A 22849-nucleotide genomic window follows, 5' to 3' on the forward strand; every position below is an offset into this window, starting at 1 on the left:
AGGACTAGAAAAAGAGCAACCTAGTAAAACAGAAAACATTTAGCAACAAACATCGGTCTCCAGCTAAACACAGGAAAAACAAAACAAAACAAAACAAAAGGTGTCTCATGCTCACCCCTGTCAAGAAAAGTTAAACAGGGAGCCTGACTTCCAACCTCACCCAGCTGCAGAGAGGCACCCTCTTCCTCTCTGGCTGGAATCAGAGCTAAGACTGAATGGGGAATAGGGACTTTGTGTCCACACACAGAAAGGAGGCCTCCTTCAGCATCAACGGGTCATTGGAGATCCTGGACTTCCATCCTTATGAACAGTAAGTAACACGTCACCCTTCTCCCTCCAAGCCACTGGGGTATAAGAAGTCTCACTCCTGCTGCAACTTTCAGCAGGCTCCAGTAGGAATGAGCCCTCCCACTCCTCTTGGTCTCCATAGAGGCCAGGTAGGCAGGGTAACAATGTGCTCCTCCCCTTCCTGGCTGGAGTGGTATCGATGGATCCCTGGAGGGTCACCTGGACTTTCACTCTACCTGGAAGTATCAGTGATGCCCCCTCTCCCTCGAAGGGCACGGTGTCAGAGAAAGCCTGCTAAAAGAGAACAGAAAAGTGTGACATGGTCACAGTTAATTTTGAATGGATCACTCTGATAGCATAGTGTGTCAGGCAAGACAAAAGCCAAAAAAATTGGAAGAAGATCAACAGTGAAAAATGCAGCCAAGAGACCTGATGAGAGGTCAGAAAAAATTTATTGGATTTGGCAATTAGGAGATGATTCTGTCACCAGGGCCACTGGTTTTCTGATGAGAACAGAGGTCATGCTGGAGTTTTGAAGAGGTAAATTGAGAAACAAGGCAGCTTAGTATAGACTAATATTATCGAAAAGTTGAAAGAAATGAGAGAGGATAAAAGTCAAGAAAGATTGTTTTTATTACTTTTGGCAAGTGAAACAGGAATTCTGTTTTTTAAATTATTCAGATTGGAACATGTTTCCAGGCTGCTATAAGAAAGAGTGAACAGGGAGGAAGAAGTTGGAGATACTGAAGAAAAGGAGATAACTATAGAGCAAGTCTGGAGAGGATGGGGAGCATTTTAAAGTGAAGGATATGGGTGAATGAGTGGGCCTTGACCAAAAAAGAAACACTTCACCTCCTGAGCATGAAAGACAATAGGAAGGAATATGGAAGTTTTTGGATGGCAGGAGGCTGAAGAGCATCAGAAAGTATGTATCCATTTCACCCAAGAAAACAGCTGCCAGGAGGGAAGGACATACGGATTTCTGAAGAGGCCTCAGGAGGTTTAGAATTACCGATAAAGACAGAGGCCCTGGGTTCATCAAGCTCAAGTAAACCAATGACAAGTACCCAGTGACTAAGGTATTTAAAAAACTCTCACTGGAATCATTTTTCAAAAGATAATTTATTTCATAGTTTGGTTTATGAGTTCAAATCTCACTCAGCAGTAATTCAAAAGTAAGGCAGTGTTTATGTCCTTACAAACTCAAGCTTCAAGCTGAGGTCAAGCCCACAATGCCATTACAATGTGAAGGAAAATCTTGAAAGCATCATCTCATATTTGTATAATTTCTGCCTATGTTTTTCTTACATATGAATAAAAAATTCCATTTGTATTTATATAAAATACTGCCTATGTTGTCAGAAACAGCATTTTTTAACCTTAAAATAGCCACACCTGGTAGATTTTACTTTTCCCGTTTTACAGATGAAGAAACTGAGAATCAGAGGAAATTTCACAGCAGGCAGAAGTGTGGCCAATGTATGCCAAGTGTTGGGTTTGCATATGCAAAATTTTCTATGATAATGTAAACGGGTCTTAATTATAGATAGAAGTTATTAAACTTTGAATTTAGTTTATCTGCCATTTTTTATTTTTTCTTTAAGAAACATGAATAAGATTACCCAAATATATTGAGAGGAATATAAAAGAGATTACACATTAGTCAAAGGAAAAACCACATGAATACTACTTTTTATCAGAAGCTGATTTTAGACATTATACCAATAACTTTCATTCACTTAAGAACTCACCATGCTTTATAGAACACATTTTAAGGAACACAATCTAAATTTAAAAAGTGATTGAAAACCTAAATATAGTTAAATCACTACAAATAAGTATTTATAATAAGTGTTAATCCCCATTTCTTGTGTGGTTTTAAAAAACTCATCTATTATCTGCAGCAGAGAGCCCAATCCTAGATGGATGGCCAAGCTTTCCACTGAAATTTGAAAATAGCACCTAGAGTTTTTCGGGGGTTTTTTTTTAACATTTAAACTGTTGGGATATTTGGCAATCCTTGACTTCACCATATGATGAGTCAACCAAAACAATGATGAATCTAGCAATATTTGTGAAGAATTTAGGTTAGGAAGTCTTGCCAACCCAAAACAGTCTCAACTGGACCAGTATTTACTAATCCTCCTAAAGACATGGAATCACCATAATTGAATCTATAAACTTGAACAGATCTACGTCTGTCAACAGACAGGCAGGCTTGAGTGCAAACAAGAAATATCCATGCATATATATTACTTCAGCTCCAAGCCTTCATAATAGTTCGACAGACTTAAGAACATAAATCTGTCCCCAGTGGCCAAAATAATGTATATGCCGCAAAGTATACTATAGAGCAATAAATGTATTATCAATCATTAATCTAGGAAGAAATTTTTTAAAGTTTCAAAAATGTTCAGCCATTGATTTTGGTATTCTGAATACACAAACACCATTCCTTTGCATCAGCAGTAGTCCCAGACGTAATTAGAATTACAAAGAAACATATAGATCATCTAGTCCAACTCCTTAATTTCAGAGACAAGGAAACTGGGCCCAGAGAAGGGAAGCTTATCAAGATTCAGTTTAGGCAAAAGTGGAATTAAAATCCAGGTATCTGGAGTCACAGTTTAGTGCACTTCCCAGAAGTAGCAGAGATATAAATAACCTCATCTAATTTCATCTGGCAAGCAAATTCAGAGGCTGAGTGCAACTTTTAGGATCACGCTGAGTTTGCTGTTTTATCATATTCAAAAGCACCACCCACAACAAATAGATAACAGTAGTATAATCACAGGAAAATCATTATTTTAATTAATCAAGCACTCATCAAACCATATTATTTAAGATCTTTTCTAAATAAAAGTCAAATACATAAAATGTTTGGGCTCTTCCATTAGCTTTCTTAGAATCATATGTACTGAAAACACAGCAGAAACAAGTGAAATAAAACAAACCACAATAAAAATGACAAAATAACTAAAAAACTAGTACTTTAAACCTCAGGGCCTTCAATTTTAAACAAAGCAGTCAATATTGGGCACTAATTTGCATCTATCACCAATCAAAATAGCAAAATAAATCATTGTGAAAGCTCATTGGTTTATATCACTACCCTTATAGATGTTAGCTTCCGGAAAAAATCATTCCGAAGAACTGAATCATCTGGATCATTTTTATTACTCACTCAGTCTTGAGACTGTCTGCACAGTACTGACTGAAACGTACTTCAGGGTGCATCTTCCTTCCAAATGAATATCTATGTCAGGTTTATTTATAGCTACTGCCTTCAATCAGTGCATTTCCAGGTATGAGAAATAAAATCATCTCAACAACATTCTCCTGGAAAGATCCGAACAAAAACCTGGAAATCTTGGCAAACAGCCTTTTAAAAAATAATGAAATGTCTACAATGTAAAGTGTACATTAATATTTATCAAAGATTCCAGAGCACACATGCCTTATACTTTTTAATAACCCCATATAAAGAGCTTCTAGAGCAATCAGAAAATTAATTCAAACCTTATGTATCTTTTGCACAGCTCTTTATAAACCCCAAATTATTATAATCACCTATAGTCATATTTCATTCTCTTTTCCTTATTATGATTTCTCTTGAAATTTGGACATCTCTCTTTGTTTCTTACTTAGATGCTTTTCTCTCTATTTAGGGGCTTTTTCTCCTAAGGCTTTATAAAAGCAGGACATACTTCCCCCTACTGGGAAAAAATTAAATTACAAGGAACATCTGAGCATGTTGTTTTGTATCAAGAAATCAAGTTCCTGGGAAAGATAAAATGTTAAGGAATCAGGTGCAGAGACTGCTGTTTCATCAGCCACAGAATACTTTGTACTCTATTAAGAGTTTCTCACGTGCATTTTTTTAGCTTGGCAGTTTTCAACAGTACACTGACTCTCATTAGTAAAAGATGAATTAATCATTGAGCCTGCTGTCCCAAAGAGAACACCAATGAGCGTGTTAGAGAAAATGACCAATTTGTATTTTTTTTTCATTTTAAAGATCTTATCAGCTAAATAAAGACACTTCTGGAAAAATATATCGAAGTAAACAATTTTGAAGGCTTAGTTGCATTTATAATTATTTTGAACAATCCTAAGCACTTAATAAGTCATTAATTTTCAATACTTATTTTATGCAGTTACATTTGTTTTTGAGAATTTAATTTTTAATTGACTTTACTTTTCAACTTTAATTTCTATTTTTTAAAAATCAGTAACCAAGAAAGTAGTAAAAATAATTGCATTTTACTTTCCCAAATCCTCTCCAAAACTAACTTGTTCCTTGAAAAACAGTTTAGTTGTTTCACAAATTCAATATTTGGATGATAAATCTTCTCTTAACTGTTTAGTATGCAAAATGGAAAAAAACTTATACTTTATTGTTATTATAAATAATAATCTATCAATAAAATATTTAAATAAACCTAGTGATATTTGAATCATACATGGAAGATCAGAATTTTTCCTTCCATGTACAACTAAGTCTCAGTAAAGAAAACATTTCCCTTAACGCTGAAGGGCTGAGGAAGAGGAAGTTGTCACTTTTAGTTTTACTATAGGTAAGTCCATAACAACCTTAGCTACAAAATTGCATTACAGTCCACTTAATGATGAAACAATTCATTATTAATGAAGCACACTCATCAAAAAAAAAAGTCTGAAGTTGTTTTTAAAAGGCATGTGTAGATTACCACAGATATCATATCATTAGCAGTTAGCTTCATTTTAAGGTAAGTGGAATAATTTTGGTTAACATTTCTGTCACAAAGTTTGTGTGTGTTTTAAACAACCTTTCAAAGTCACGCAAAAGACAAGACATACCTGTTCTGGGAATTAAATCTCCTTTAACATTACAGGTACACAACAGAAAATGCACACTTGGTAAAACAGCTGATCAACTGCAGAGTGTTCCCAGGGACCAGTAACTCGCAGAGTAAACCAATTATCACACTTCAGATAAATTGATAAGCACGTTAGCCTCTGCCACATTCACAAATACAGAAGAACATGATAGTTTAATCTAGGTTGATTCTAAGACTTTTCGTAGGAGAGGCTGTAATTAGACTAAAGGATATCAACATCAATTCCCATATGCAGCAAAAAAAAAAAAAAAAAAAATGCTGATATGTAGCGAGAAGCTCTTTGAACACTACACTGATCACCATTTACTTCCAAACTGATTTCCCTTCCCTCTGCGAAGTGAAAATATCCCTGAAAACCACGTTACTCTTTATGGTTTCTCTAGCAGTGATCCTAACAGGTCACATCACCACTGCCTTTACACCTCCTAGCTTTTAGTCTTCCCCAAATTAAAACGTTAGAGAAGGAGCATTGCTGCCCGCCCTGAGAATGGGCTCTGTCCGCCCCGAGCTCTGAAACCAGCATCTTCAGGGTGACAGTTTCTGCGAAGGAGACAGGCGTCCCTCCCCAACTTCACTCTCCTAACCAAGCCGCGGGTGAGATGGGCGGCCAGAGGTCTGTGCCCATCTGGGGAGACAAGTCCTACCTTCCGCCAAAAGGCGCGATGCATGCACAAAAGATGGATCCAGGCTATCTTTCTCTGCCATCAGCTCAGGCAAATATTTCTCCTCTTCCATAGCGCGGACTTCAGACAGTCCACGGGCGAAGCGCAAGGTTCCGCTCGCTCGGACGCAGGGTCGCGGGGCAGCGCCTGGCTCCCGCGCTGCTCCGCCTACGCCGCGGCGAGGGTATCTCCGCGCGTCCTCACTGGCCCATGCACCGAGCACCTGCGACTCCCGCCGTCCTGCTAACGCGGCCCAGAGCCCACACCTGCCCGTCTGTTCCGTCGTCCGTCGCCAGCGCCGATCCCGTCTCACACAAGCAGCCTTAACTGGAGAGGCGGGAACAAGATACGTCCCACCTCTGCCAACCATTCATTGGTGATGTGCCATGAGAGGCGGGGCTTTCGCGAAGGCCGCGAGCTGTCATTGGGCCGAGCTGCACGTCGGATAGGCTGACTGGCAGGAGACAGCTGCGGAGGGGAGGGGATCGCAGAAGGTGCAAACGCTTTCTTCTTGCAGCTCAAGCCTTCCCTGGTTATTAAGCATGCCCAGTAGTATGGAGCCCTGGGTCTTCGGCTGAGGTGCCGAGCAGGGAGAGAGCGGGAAAAGCACCAGTTAAACAGAGAAGCCGGGTCAGAGACGGCGGGGAAGATGGAGATGAGGAGTGAGTAGCTGAGGGGTTGGAAAAACACTAGGGAAAGTCTCCGGGAGGTAGATGGAACTTCACCTGCGTCCCTAAGGCACAGGTGTCTCCTCTCCTGTGGCTCAGACGCACTCCAGTGTGCAGGAATCAGCAGCTCACCCGGTCTGGAAACATAATGAAGGCTGCATGTGATCGGCGACTCGTGTTTCCAATGAGCCTGACCTACATCTCGGGGACGCTGTAGGAGGTTCATTGATAAACAAATAAAGAAGCTCCAGGGCGATAGTGTTGTACAGCAACACGCTTCTAGCGTACAATCATCGGGGTATTGACTTAGTTCTGATTTCTCTCCCATCCCTCCTTGCTTCCTCAATCCCTATCTATGGGACAGGTTCGGGGAGGGGTCTGTATTTTTCAACTAAAAAGCAACACAATCAATTAGCAACAATTTGTGAAGAAATTGGGAAAACGTGGAAAAGGAAGAGACTAGAAAATACATAACCGAGGTTGTTCTAATTTCGCCTTTTCTCCTTATTTAGATGTGACAGCCTTTTTCTCCAGGTGCTGTTGTTGAGCTAGTTTGTACCTATCCCACCTCTATTTAAGCAGAGTTAAACCCTTAGAGGTATCACCACCCGGGCCAGAAAATGTAGCTTGAATGCTTCAAATATTACAAAACAATTTTTCTCCCGTCTCGTATCATAAACAGTCATTTTCTGATATTGCCTCTCCTCTGCCCAAAGAATGGGGGCTAACTTTCCTATAAATAAAGCATGATGAAACTTTTCCAAGTTCTCTTACTGTATTCAAATATTTTCTTTATTTTTCAAGATCAGGTTGGGAGATTACCTCTCCCTTATATTATGTTTTACAATTTTAACATGACTTCACATCCATTATCTCAATTTTCACTCTTAAAAACATGGTGCAAGTATCACGTTATCTGTTTTATAGGTATAGCAACTAAGGCAGAGACAGAGAAGTTCAGTGACCCAGAAGTAACAAATATGACCTTTTTTGACACCAGCCATTGTCCATCCTGTCAGGAAGCTGAGTGTCAACCGGGTGCCAATGGTAAGGGGATATGTGACTAACAAATGTAATAAGACTGTTAAAAGTACATCAGATAGGCTGTGAGAACATGACTCATTGATAATTTTGCTTTTTTTGGCAGTACCAATCTTCAAAGAGGTAGCCAGATATCTATAGTAATAAAGGGTGAATGAGATGCCAGCCATAGCTAATAAACTGTAAACATTTTGAATGAATGTAAATGAGAAAAATTATTGTGCAGTAATTACAATCGAATTTTGCTTTGCAGCGTACCCAAGCATTAAAAGCATATGGTGCTGCTGATGGGGACATGAACAAACCCAGTTTCATGAATCAAAAAGATGCAGTTACTCTTGTTATATCCAGCAACAGCAATTCCATTATCCTTTCACAGTCCTCTTTTCCGTGATTCAAGGTGCACCAAGAAGATATGATGGAGAGCAGTCTAAGGGTTGACTTTATTATACAATGTCTTTGGATATCCAGGTCATTATACACATGATTAAGCTAGCTGACTTTTATTTTCCTAGTAATTATCAAGAAAGAGTTACGATTTTATTTTCTTAAGTAAACTCTTAACAAATGCCTAAGATGCATTTTTATCAGGAGAAATGTATTTTCCAACAGGATATGGCTGAAAAAGGCAAATTCCCCAAGTGCTCTACACGTACGTATATCCAGCATCAGAGCCATGTGTTTTTAGTAGATGACTCTCTGTTGCCCTGTTCCGCACCTATTTCACATACAGACATTTCATAGGTACCACACTTTTAGAATGGGTATTCTTAGAGCTACCTCATTAATGCAAACATTCAATAAACATAAATGTAAATAAATTGAGAGCCACCCATAGATGATTATTGAATAGAAAATATCATATGTCTATCCATGAATAAATTATAACTACTGGTAAGCCCATCTCCTCTTCTAATGGTGTAAATAACTTAACTGTAATCACCACTGAATTGATTTGTATATCTTAAAGGTGTATTTCATTTTAAACATGAGTTTTAGTCCTGAAAGGTTTCTTGTTGTTGTTTTTAATGGTTTTCCATTTACTGCACTATCATTTCAACAATGGGATATCGTGGACATTTTTGCACCAACCAAATTTGTTTTTGAAGGAAGAATAAGGCATGCATTATAGAGTATATTCTGTAGCTAATGCACAAACTGTGTATTCAATACTTTCAAAAAACACTTAAAGAAAAGCCAGGGAAAGGGGCATTTAATCTGGCTTATCTTTGGACTCTAATAAAAAAATTCCAACCTGTATCATTAATAAAACACACAGTTCCAATTTCAGAGTTCTCATCAACTTTAGGTATACCTCATTAGCCTGCTAACAATTACTCCACAGATTCAGAAGAACCCACTTACAATAAGAACAATGGGTTAATAAAATTATAGCAGCCCAATGATTTATAAATTCCAAGGATTCAGTAGAACCCACTCACAAAATAAACACCATGGGTTAATAAAATCATAGCAGCCCAATCATTTATATTAAGGTTTCTAATGCCTTGGTGCCTTGGACAGAGTATAATAAAGGACCAAAATAGCGAATGACTGATTTTCATCTACTGAAGAGCCTGGCAAAGTCCATTACATAGAAGGTGCTGTTTGAATATTCCCATTTATTTTAGTTTCACTAACTAAACTAGTGAAATAAGTTCCAGTTTCTTTTATAACTTTCATGATGTATTTTAGGGTGGCAAGTAAGAAAGAAGGGAGTGGGGACTCGGCTGTGCTGACAACCGATAGCAGCAGTACCAAGTGCAATGAGAAATCGCTCATAGGTAATATGTTCAGAGCCAAAATTTATGCTCTAATGTTAATATGCCACAGCACAAAATGAATATTCATCACTCAGAGCTGGCCTATATATACACAGGAAAAAAGTGTTTACTGATTGGAAAATTTAAAATTATCATATTGAATTTTAGCAGATGCAAATGTATAATTTAAGAATAGCAGACGAGAGAGAGAAAGCACTGATAATTGTTGAGAGCCTACTATTGTGTTTGGAATATTGCCATTCTGAATCTTTACAAATGTAAGGAAGGAAGGCCAAGAAAGAAGCTGATAGTAATTCTAAAGTGGCCTGAGAAGCCAAATACAGCATTTCTGATGTTGACATTGTCTCTGCTTGGAAAACTGACGAAGTTCATCTTTTTGCTGTCTCCGTGGACGGCCACTGCACTGACACGTGTTGGTTGACATTGGTAGCAGCTGAAGAACAGTTACTGAATTATAGGAAAGAAGAATGAAGCTACTGTTTCAAGTTGAAAGTTATTGACTGTCTTTTTCAAATTAAATCCTTGAATTGTTGAATGGTAGTCATATATCGATTATTTCTAGAGATCGAAATATTAAGGCAAAAAATCATATCAGTAAAATAAAATATTTTCATACACAGCAAATGAAGGTGTGAACCCTCTTATATTCAGTACAGATAAAGGCTAAGATGATTTAATAAAAACAATCTTTTTTTTACATTTTATTTATTTATTTATAGAGAAAGAGGAAGGGAGGGAGAAAGAGAGAGAGGGAGAAAAACACCAATGTGTGGCTGCCTCTTGCATGTTTCGCACTGGGGGCCTGGCCTACGACCCAGGCATGTGCCCTGACTGGGAATCAAACCGGCCATACTTTAGTTTGCAGCCCACACTCAATCCGCTGAGCTACACCAGCCAGGGCTAATAAAAACAATCTTCAAGTACACTAACTTTTGCCATGGAGACAGATCGATAAGCGATTGTTTCAAATCACTAAAAACAAGTTAATAAAGAGTGGATTAAATTTCAGTTGGATTAATTAAAAAAGCATTCGTGGAAATGATGGGTTAATATTGAAACAGTATTTAAGACAATATCACCCCATTTGAGGTTTAAAATACTACAGATACATGTTGATATTTTTTTCATTATTCTGATCTCTCACATTAAATGATATTGCCATGCAGGAAACAATCATTATGAAATCCTACTGCACAAAATAGTTATTACAATGTGAGTACAAGCCATTTGAAGAGAGTGATAATGAAATTAGGAAAACAGTTACAGAGACAAGATTTTATCAGCCCAACAAAGGAGAAAGAACAAAATAAAAAATCAAAGACATAGACATTGTATAAAACATTGACTATCATGACCATCCAGACAGCTAATAAATATCATGAAAATTACCTCACTACATGATAACTAAACATAAAATGCAGTTCTAGATTGAATCCTGGGCCACATTTTGTGCTTATCTTATCTTTATTTTTTTTTACTACGACGGACAGTGATGGGATAATTAGCAAAATGTGAATAAAGTCTATATTTTTCTAACTGTACTGATTTTGCTAACTGTATTGTGATTATATAAGTAAGTGCCTGTGTTTTTGAAAATACATAATGAATTATAAGGAGCAAAGGGTCATCACATTTGCAACTTACTCTCAAATAATTAAGAAAAAAATATGCATGTACATGTAGCTGTAAAGAGAGTGGAAGAGACAGAAAAAGAAACAGAGACAGGGGAAATCATGAAGTGACACAGCAAATGTGGTAAAATATTAACATTTGGATATATTGGATGAAGAGTATATAGCAATATTCTCTATTGTTTTTGAAATTTTTACATAAATCTTAAATTACTTAAAAATTAAAAAAATTAAATCTAGATATTACCAAAAATAATCTCAAAGTATCTTATCCAAACCTCAGTTCAGTAGCTAGCCACAGAGAGCACAGGTGTCTATTTTCATCATATAGCCTTGTTATAGCATGCACTGAATTCATGAGTTTGGACACAAATGACCAAATATTTTGTAATGACTTTATTAACCTCACTAAAAACAAACAAACACATATGTGTGAGTCACCTACTTATCTCTTTTTTTCAAACAAAAATATAACACAAATAATTATGTTAGCTGTATTATTTCCTCCAAAATAACATTTTCAGCCATTTACTACAAAATTAGCCATTTTTAAAGAGTTTCTTTAAATAAACTATAGGCATAAAAAAAACTTCTGTTTTGAATAGATACTATTTTTATTTTAACAGTATGGGAAGAAAATGAGAAGAAACTGTTTTTCAGAGTTCATGCTTCTTGTGTATGACCTTGAGTCTTGAATATATCACAATATCCCTGCATTTCTGGTTTTACTCTGTGTCTTCTAAATACTTTTTCCAGTTTATTGGACAGCATAAGCGAAATATATGCTTCTTTGTATCATAAGGTGCTCTGCATGCTCCTAAATGTACTTAGTTGGCTGGTTCAAATATTAGGGAAGAAATGAACTAATAGGACATAAGGACAAAAGTCATTGTACTTGACAAAATTTACCATTGTGGCAAAAATTTAAGAGTGAGAAATGCTGCTAAAAAAACAGTAACTAACATCATAATTGAGGGTGAAAGACTAAGATCAGGAACAAGACAAGGCTGACTACCTTGATCGCTGCAATTCAACCTAGTATTAGAAGTTCTCGCCAGAGCAACTGGACAATAAAGAAAAATAAAAAACATTCAAATTTGAAACAATGAAGTAAATCTATATTTATTCATGGATAACATGATCTTATAGGTAGAAAATTTCAATGAATACATACCTACTGAACTAATAAAAATCAGCAGATTTGTAATTTCAAGATCAACACATAAAATTCAGTTGTATTTCTATACATAAGAAATGAGCAATCATAAAAACAAATTAAGAAAAATTTTTATAGATTAGCATCCAAAATAATGAAATATTTAGAGACAAATTTAACCAAGGAGATGAAAGACTTGTACACTGAAAATGACAAATTATTACTGAAAGAAATTGAAGATGACCTAAATACATGGAAAAAAACATTTTATATAAGCATGGATTGGAAGACATTATTAAGATAGCAGTACTATTCAAAGCAAACTACAGAGTCAAGATAATTTCTGTCAATATTCCAATATTATTTTTGCAGAAATGTAAAAGTCAATTCTCAAATTCTTACAGAAGTACAAAGGATCTCAAATATCCAAAACAATATTTAAAAAGAACAACATACCTGGAGGATTTATGCTTCTTGATTTCAACTTGCTACCAAGGTGCAGTAATCAAAAACGTGTGGTACTGGTATAAGCATATACTTATCGATAGTGAAACAGAGTTGAGAGTCCAGAAGGAAACCTATACATCTACAGTGTACTGATTTTCAAAAAGGGTGCCAAGACCATTCAAAGGGGAAAAAAATAGTTTCTTCAACAAATGATGCTGGGACAACTGTCTGTGTAAATGTACAAGTTTGAAGCTGGATCCTGATCTAAAACTATACATAAAAGTTAACTCAAAATGGATCAACAGTATATTTATAAAGTCTAAAGCCGTACGATTTTTAGAAGAAAACAACACATGCAACAAAAGAAAAAATATGTTAATTGCACTTCATCTAAATTTTTAAATTTTGTGCGAGGACAGTATCAAGAAAATGAAAAGACATAGAGTGGGAGAAAACATTTGCAGATCAAATTTCTGGTAAAGGCCTTTTATCCCAAATAGGAAAATAACTCTAACAACTCCAAAATGGAAAGAAAATCCAATTTTAAAAATCGGCCTTGAATAGATATTTCTCCAAAGACGATATATAAATGGCCAACAAGCCCATGAAAAGACGCTCAACTTCATTCATCATTAGGAAAATCAAAATCAAAATCACAATGGGTACAACTTCACACCCACTGTGATGATGGCTATTGTCTTGTTTTTAAAGAAAAATAAATGGTGGCAATGTTGTGGAGAAATTGGAATGCTTATACATTGCTGATAGGAGCGTGAAATGGTGTGGCAGCTTTGGAACCAGTTTGACAGTTTCTCAAACAGTAAGCGTAAAATTACCACATAACCTAGCAATTCTATTACCTAAATATACAGGGGTGGGCCAAAGCAGGTTTAAAAAGTGGATACAAAAGTGTCCACTTTTGTTTATTGCTGTTTAAATTCCCAGCCATCATTCCCTAAAAGATAAACCATAAGAAAGGATAGGATATAATAATGAGAAGAAAACAATACAAATAATATAATAATTAATAAACAGCACAAAAATAAACTGTGTTTCCTGTACTCATTAGTATAAACCTACTTTTATCTACCCTGTATATGCAAAGAAAGATAAAACAAGTACTCAGGCAAATACATGTATGGTACATTTATTGTAGCACTATTTACAATAGCTAAAAGGTGGAAACAACCCAAATGTCCACCATCCATTGGGTGCATAAGCAAAATATGATCTATTCACATGTGGAAACTTATTCAGCCATAAAAAAGAATAAGGTGCTGATGCCTGCTACAATGCAGACAAACTGAAAACATTATGCTAAGTAAAAAACAAAAACAAAAAACAGACGTGAAAAGTTGACATACTGTATGAATCCACTTACATGAAATAGCCAGAAGAGCTGTAGTCATCATCTGAAGTCTTGAGGAGGGCCTGAAATTGCAGCAAAGCTCTCCATAGACCTGTTCGCAACATGGCAGCTGATTGCCAAGACTACGAACCAAGGTGTAAATGCAAGGAGGCAGGGATCAATCACAGACCGCCATCAGTGAGACTGGTAACCCCAACTCTTTCAATTCACTTTGAAGTGGGTATTATTACCATCCTCCCCTTTTTGCAACAACAAAAAGATTCAGGCTTGAGAAGTGTGTTGCCCAAAGTCTCAAAGCTGACATATAGCAGAATTACTGTTCAAACACAGGTAACTGGACCCAAGAATGAGCACTTTTGGAAAATGTAAACAGTTCTTATATCAACGATGGGCAATGCTACTTTAAAGGCCGTATCTTTGTGGATAACCCACCTTCAGGGTAAAAGGTGTCACCCAACTTTTCAGGACTTCTTAAGTACTGCTATTAGGCAAATACCACATAAACTATACAATGTAAGAAGAATATTTACAAGGTACCATATAAAGTTAAGACACGTACCTTTGTGGATTACAAACTATTGCTTTAACTAAATTGAAGTATTTCAGAATATCACTGAATTAAAGAAGCAGATATTTTTTTCTGATTGCCTGGGATTGTTTATACCAACTCAAAGATTATAAACTTCTACTTAAATATGTCTAAAAGATATCGAATGCACTAAATATCGCAGTAGTTACTATATTCTTTCTGAATGTTATTTAAAGCAAAACAATGGCTATTAACAAGTCTATCAACCCAAGAAATCTTTTATTTGGATGCCAGAGCTACTCAGTAGTCTAAAGAATAAGTGAAGCAACAATGCTGTCATGTAGGTACACACCTGCCATGATCCGATTTATTATTTGAAGTGTATTATGAATTGCATGACACATTTATGACATTACATAAGTTTCCTATTTTTTAAAAATGGACCCTTGTTTCTGTTTCCTGTTGCTGTTGTTAACAGATTACCATGAATGAGTGGCTTAATACAACAAAAAGTTATTTTACAGTTCTTTAGGTCAGAAGTTTCACCTGGGTCTCCCTGGGGTAAAATCAAAGTTTCCTCAGAGCTGTTTTGTATTGCTTTATGGGATGTCTTCTTTTTCCAGTTTCTAGAGGCTCCTTGCATTCCTTGGTTCATGGGCCCCTGTCTTCATTTTAAAAGACAACGATGAGTCTTTCTGACATTGCAACAATCTGACCCCCTCTCCCACTCTCCTTTCAAGGACCCTTGTGATTTCACCAGGCCCATTTGTATAATCCAAAATAGTCTCCCTAGTTTAGGTTGGCTGATTATCAATCATAATTTCATCTGCAACTGTGGTAGGCTGAATAACACCCTCTCAAAATGTTCACACCCTCATCCCGAAAACATGTCAATGTGTTACTTTACATGGCACAGGAGATTCTGCAATGTGACTAAGTGAAGGACCTTGAAGAAGGGAGATTATTCTGGATTATTCAGGTGGAGGCCCAAAGTCATCACAAGGGTGCCTATGAAGTGGAGGTAGATGATTCAGAGACAAAGAGACAGACAGAGACAGAGAGAAAATGACAGAAAGGCCAATAGAGAGAGAGAAAGAGAGATAGAAAGAGGGAGGACAGGGAAGGAAATGAATGGAGAAGGAGCTAGAGGAAAGGAGGGAAAGAAAGAGAAGAGAGAGTGAGCGTTTTGAAGCTGTTATTTTTGCCACCTTTGAAAATGGAGGGAGCTACTAGCCAAGGAATGAGTGTGGCCTCTAGAAGCTAAAAAAAGTAAGGAAACAGAACTTGTCCTAGAGCCATCAGAAGAAACGCTACCCTGCAGACCCATTTTAAAACTCTGACCTCCAGAACTATAACATGATAAAATTATACTCTTTCGAGATACCAGTTTGTGGTGATTTGTGGAAACAGCCATAGGAAACTAATACAATGTAACCTTAACACATTCAGAGTCCTGGCATTAAGACCTGAATACCCATGGCGGGGGGAGGGACATCATTATTGTAGTAGATGCCTTCTACAGCATCTTTATTTTCAGGCAAATAAGTGACCAAGTATGCATTCAGGTAATGATATTAGACACCGAAGAATTGTCGCATCTTTATTTTCAGGCAAATAAATGACCAAGTATGCATTCTGGTAATGATATTAGACACCGAAGAATTGTCTTCTATTTAGGTGAAAATAATTTTCATATATGATGATGACCACTAAATCAAAATGTATTCACTTTATGGTAGCAGGGTAATGGCTTTCAAAAACCTTTTCCTTGCTTAAAATCCTCTGATAAATCCTTCTTTAAAAGAAAAATTATTTCTGCAAAGCAGCCAAATAGAAATGTGACTGAGCTGAAAACATAATATTCTCCAATGAATATTAATACATCCTTTCATTAAAAATAAAATATAGCTCAGCTAAAAGTATTGGCAGTGCACTGTTTCACCAATGTTTATGAAGTGTTCTTTGGCATAAGTTTAAAAAAAGTATTTGAAAGTCTGAAAGATCGTTGTGGAAAGTAAAATGAGGGGAAATTTAAATTTCTTACAAGGCAAACCAAAATAACAAGTGAAATCACATAGATGATGAAAAAAACTAGAGAAAACTCCAAATGGTGCATGAGCATGATTCGACAGAAAAAATTTTAAATAAAACTCATCAAAATGCAAACTACAATAGCTACGAGTACTGAGAATAACCCAATGTTATTCAAGATGAATATTGGCTTCAATTAGTTTTTTAAATTCATTATTAAAGTGTCATTCAGGGAAAGGCAAAACAAGGTATTACTGTTGACGACTGAACAAAAGCAAGTTTAAGAGAGATGTTTAGAATTGACAAACTTTCATAAGATATTCGGAGACATTTAACCCAACTGGAATGAGTTCTAAGGAAAATAGTGACTTTTTATATTCACTAGAATACTTTCATGCTCATTACCATACAGGCAAAAGACATTTTAATGTATTTTTACTTCCTCACAAATAATTACAGCAGCAGACAGGACATTTTATAAGCATTCATGAAGTTAATCCCTATATTTTTGTGCCTGGACTTGCAGAGAACTCTGTTTTTATCCATAAACATGATTCACAAAGCTATTCAGACTAGTTCCTTGGGAAACCGTGTTAAACATGATTTAAAACTTTTGAATTCACTCTGTTTTATTTTCACCTGGAGAGTTGTATCCAGTGGGTATAACTTTCAAAACATTATTTCAAAAAAAAAACATTTTAAGGTCAATTCTGATTGTTTTTATATTATGATCAAATTATTCAATGAATTGAATATATTTTTCTGAACTATAACTGTAAGACAAGAAAAATAGAAAAATGACTAATAGAAAGGTGAAAGCCAAACCATCAATATTCTATTAAAAATTTATATTTTCTGTCTTCTTTCCTTAATCCCTCTCTTTCTTCCTTTCCTTTGGTCCCTTTCTAATACTTACTGAGCATCTACTATGCACTAGGCATTGTGCAATGAAAAAAAGAAACACGTTCCCCATCATTACAGATCTTTTAGACTAGTGGATAAGGTAGAAGAAATCCAACAAGAAAAAGAACAAATAAATAAATGTCATTGATAATCAGTGTTATGAAGGAAGAAGGTTGGTGCTCTGAGAGGAAGTAACAGGGAGTTGATGGAAGTTTTCAACTTTGATTGGATTAGCAAGGAAAATCCATCCAAAGAAGTGATACTAAAGTAAAACGTGACAGATACAAAGTTATTCAGGGGATGAATGGAGTTAGAGCCCTCTAAGCACAGAACATAGCATGTATTAAGACTATGAAGTGGGGTATAGTTTATTATACACTTAGACAGTGGGGGACATAATGGGAGCATATGGCAACCTCATGCAGAGAGGTAGGCCAGAACCAGATAAAAACAGAACCCTAATTGTTAGTCGGTCACACTGACTTTTATTTTCCAGGACCCCTTGTAGCTTGTGGGCCTTGGAATTCATTCTCGACAGTCATGCAAATTTTGGCTCCTTGTGCACTTTTAGGTAGTCCCTTTAAGGAGAAAGGAATGCATCCTTTGGCCATCTTTCGTCCATATTGCTGCCTGTGGTGGCTGGCATTCTTGAAGTCACCATGGACCACGAGCTTAAGAATCACACCCACATGGTAAAAAGGAAGGGATTTTATACTCTAAAAGCTTCATAGAACCATCGTGCCAGCTCTGGATGTTTTAAATTTACATTTATTTTATCTTAAAGTGGAAACAACTTTTTAAAGCAATGATTACTTAGGGAGTTTCTGTTCTTGGAGACTGATGTAATAGTTCAAGAGAGGATGGCAGTGGCTTGCACTATAATGGTAGCGGGTATAGATAAGTCTATTTTTCTCTCCCTCCAAAACATATTTTGAATACGAGAACAATGGACTTAATGGTAGATTGAATATGGCATGGTGAGGGAAATAAAAATGTCAAAATGTAATCCAAATAAGTGGTTTGAGCAACCTTTTGGTAGAAAGTGTCATCATTACTGATTAGGGATGGACTGAGAAGGCAGAGCCTTGAGGGGAAACAAGGACTTTACCTTGGCTATATTTCAGAAATACTAAGGTTTTACTTCACTTTTCTTTTAAATCTGTCCTAAAATCCATCAAACTATATATACACACATATATATGTATATATGTATGTGTATATATGTACATAAAAATGTGTATGTATATATATGTATACATATACACACACACACTCAAAAATAAACATATTTGCTAAATTCATTATAAAATTCATAGTTAATTATCATTTTACCAAAAGATCTATAGCCAGTTTAGGAATTCTTGCTGAACCTGATTTCTTTTTTCTTTATGTTACTCATAAGTACATTAAGTTGCTGGGCAAACATGTCATTTTCTTTTGGTTGTTTTGTATTCTAGAGAGGAAAAGAAATAACCAAACAGGATTTATATTTATACTAGTAGCTTCTTTCATTTTTCTCTAGGGAAAATACTAATGTTTTTGAAGGCTAGTGATTTATAATGCTACCCAATTCAGACCTTAGTTATAAGGCTTGTCATCATAATTTTCCAGGTGGGTAACTCAGAGAAGTTAAGTCAAGTCACCAAGGTTACATAGGTAGAAAAACTCAATAAGAATTCAAAGCTAGATCTGAGAAATCCTAAGCCTTGTGCTCTTACTGCTAAAAATTGTGTCTTTCTTGTGTGTTCATCCTATAAAATCAAACAAATTCAAAGGCACTATCTTAATGCTAATTAGTTATAATGATGAAAATTACATTTGCAAATATATTTACATATATATCCTTACATGTTGTACAGGGTGGGGCAAAAGGAGGTTTACAGTTGTGACTAAGCAAAACAGAGTTTATTCTTGTATTATTATTTATTAATTATTGTATTATTTTTCATACAAATGACTGTAAACCTACTTTTGCCCCACCCTGTATATACACTCTGAAAACTTTCCAATAAAATGCAATATATAAAGAGTTCAACTAGAATAGAACTTTTCATGAGAAACTCTATATCTCTGGGTAGCCTCTGGCATTGATTAAATTGAAGTTTTAAAAAAATTATAATTTAGTTCCATCTTCAGACAGTCCATTATCAAAGCATAATGTCTTTTAAATGAGTTGAGAAAAGCCCACAGGCAGTAAAAAGTAGTAAAGTCAGGAATGATAGTCTAGTGCATGATATTTAAATGAGAGGTAAGAGGAGTAAATAAAAGGGCACTGCCAATTCTAGCCAGGAGAAACCACAATGCATCCACTGGGGAGGAGGCTGTAATACACTTTTATAGAAAGAAATAATAATTTAGTGGTACCAAAAGTTCTTTCCCCTAGATTCCTCCTTTTAAAAATGCTCTGCTTTTCTTTAATATATCAATTGTTCGATGTCCTAGCCTTCAGTGATTTCACTACCTATGTAGTGTAACCATCAAGCAAATTGTTTGTCCTAAGTACTAGATTCAAACGCCAAGAGGCTATATTGTGTTTCATTGGGAGTTCATTATATGAAAAGATTTGCACTAAGTGATAAGTGGATACAAAAGAGAAATTAATCATTTCTTACCTCAAGAGGTTCATATCCACCCTAACAGGTGTGGCTCAGTGGGTTGGTTGTCATCCCACAAACCAAAAAGTTGCCAGTTCAATCCCCAGTCAGGGCAAATGCCTGGGTTAGGGGCCAGGTTCCCAGTTGGGGTGTGTGAGAGACAACTGATCGATGTTTCTCTTCCCTTCTTTCTTCCTCTATTCCCTTCTCTCTAAAAAAAAAATAATAATAAAATAGCTAAAATCTTTTTTTTAAGAAGTTCATATCCTAGTGAAAATTTTATGTGTGTGTATATACACATACATACATATATAACACAAATACTAATATATCCTTTTATTAAAAACAAAATAGAGTTCATATACAGGTACAAATTATATATACAAAGAACTGTATTCAGGTGATGGCTGTCATTATGTGTGTGCTATATTTCTAAGTTAACAAAAACAAGCTGCAGTGCTCATGAACTTGCTTGGTACCAAGTTCACTGCTAATGGTTGTGGAAGAGGAATAAACAATAATTTAACATACAAATAAATTATGTATCTTTACAAATGGTCTTCAGCTTGTACTCAGTTGGCATATTGAACATTTCGTATTGACAACTTTTTACTCTAAATGAAGAATTTTAAGCTGACTACTGAACAATTAGAGCAACGCTTTCTCTGCGTTATGTCACTTTTCCTTCTCAGTGATGTTTCCTAACTTATTTTGAGCTTCTGTCAGGCCACCCTCCTCCTACTATAACCTCTCTTCTGAATTGGAAAACTATAGACTTTTGGTGCCAGACAGACACATTTTTCATCTGCATCCTTCCTTGCTATGTCTGAATCGCTTGAAAGGCAAGTTCCTGGCGTGGCTCCCTCTGCCGCTGCGGTTGCACCTGAGGGCAGCCAGTGTCGGGACACCTGGAAGCGCTGCACTTCCTACTTGAACTAAGGTTAGCATCCCTTGGCCTCTCACAGGTTAGCCCCTGGTTTGTCTAATTTTAATCCAAAACTTCAAGACAGATTTTTTTAGTTTTGTATATTTGAAATTTCACTGCTCTTTGATGGTAATTTAACATTTAAAAAGTGTAATTTTCATAATATCATTTTCTTAGTATAGACTTTCTTCTGTTTCTAGTTTGTCTATTAATTTATCTTAGCAATGCTATTTTTTAAGCAAATATTTATTTCTCACTGTTCTGGGAAGCTAGCTAAGATCAGCAGATCGGGTGTCTGGTGAGGAACTTGTTATTTTGTTTGAAACAGAAATTACAATATTTTCAAGTAAACAGTTAGAGTTCACTGCTATCTTTTAGTATATTTTAATGCATTGGGAAAAGAAACAAACTTTGAGAGACACCTGTGAAAGTGAAATTAATGGACATACATAAGCATTCCTTTTAAGCATGATGGCTATTTAAAAAAATTCTTATTATCTGACACTTGGATGTATTTTTCCCTCTAGTACTAAACATGCCTAATTGAAAATACAGAATACACTTTAAAACTCAATGAAAAGTCATTTTATTTAAAAATTAACTAGTGTTTTGCATATAAATGTAGTTTTAAAGTTAAAATTTTAATACAGTGGACTGATAGTAATATTTTATCACATGTTAATACAGAATGCAAAAAGCAAATATTCTGAAAGGATTAAGTATATAAACTAATTTTTTTACTCTGTGAAGGCAGATGAAAGCTTTCTTAAAACAGGATATTCTAGTCTTATACTGGATACCCATTCAAATAAGTAAAGGTCAAATTATGGGTCAAATAAAAACATTTCACAGAAAAGATTTGGCAAAAAATAATCTTTTTTTTTTAATTTTAAGAATATGGGTGCAGAGTAATTCTATAGGAAAATACATTTTATCAAATGTGGTACAGGAAAATTTCACAGTCTGAACAGATGATAATCAGGTAAGAGAATGAAAATGAGTGAAGAAATTACCACGTGAAATCCCAGTCCGAGTGTTATATAGGTAAGCTTAATCCTACTTTCTAAAAGAAGCCTGATTCATATTGTACACCACATGTTTCAGATAAAGAAACATGGCCATGTTCATTTTAAGAAGTTAGTATAAGTGAATTAAAACTTCATTTTTAACATCTCAATTCCAATTATAGATAAAAATGTGAATCGTAAAGTTAATATAAGCAAATATGCTCATTAGTATATTAAAATACTTTCTAGTACTCAAGCGAGATTTTCTGGAAAGCACAGTAGTTTAATAGGAGAGACTGCAGGCCTGTGTTTAAGGAAGGGTTTGAAGACTAGCTCAGCTTTTCTGTACTGGGTGTGTTAACTCTGCCACGTCGGTGAAAGTTGCCATGCTCACCTTTCCCCATCTGTAACATGGGCTGTTGTTATGTGACCTTAGACAATCACTGTGAAGATTTAGGTTGATTCATACTGTTAAACACTTAATACATTGTGTCTGAAAAGTATAACACTTCAATATTGTAGTCATTATTACTGCAGTTGTCTATATTAGAAAAAACATTAATAACAATTCAACATAATATATCACTGGAAAAAATAACCATAAATATAAGCTTGGAAGACATTATGTACCATGCAATATCTATTACTGAAAACTTTAAAACAGGAAGATACATTAATTTACTTAAATTGAGAGAATGCAAAGCTTAAACTAATAATATATATAATATTATTGGTATAATATATAGTCATTCTTACAGATTCCAATCTATTCATTCACTCAACCTGCCCACTGATATTTTAAAATATAGGATTCTATATTTTAAATACCTGTATATAGAGGAGTGGAAGATTTTGAGGGCAGGTATAGAAATGAAGTACATCACTTCTGTTCACATTCCTTTGACCCACAGAACTTAGCCACGTGGTTCCACCT

At 35.7% G+C, this 22849-nt stretch overlaps 1 protein-coding gene across 3 annotated transcripts in view; it reads right to left on the reverse strand.

Annotated features, from left to right (window-relative positions):
• The window catches only part of KHDRBS2 (KH RNA binding domain containing, signal transduction associated 2), a 544593-nt gene extending 538416 nt beyond the window's left edge, over window positions 1-6177 (reverse strand). For 2 of the 3 annotated variants that reach the window (XR_008425556.1, XM_024576649.3), the window contains exon 1: window positions 5813-6177. Coding sequence is in view for 1 of the 3 variants with exons in the window: in XM_024576649.3 (XP_024432417.1) it covers window positions 5813-5903 (91 nt within the window). In the remaining 2 variants the exon portion in view is untranslated. The remainder of the gene's footprint in view (window positions 1-5812) is intronic. The other variant, XR_008425555.1, reaches the window with a different exon arrangement.
• Window positions 6178-22849: the final 16672 nt, after the last annotated feature.

This window comes from Desmodus rotundus, chromosome 11 (genome assembly GCF_022682495.2).
Source record: "Desmodus rotundus isolate HL8 chromosome 11, HLdesRot8A.1, whole genome shotgun sequence".
Taxonomy (NCBI): Eukaryota; Metazoa; Chordata; class Mammalia; order Chiroptera; family Phyllostomidae; genus Desmodus; species Desmodus rotundus.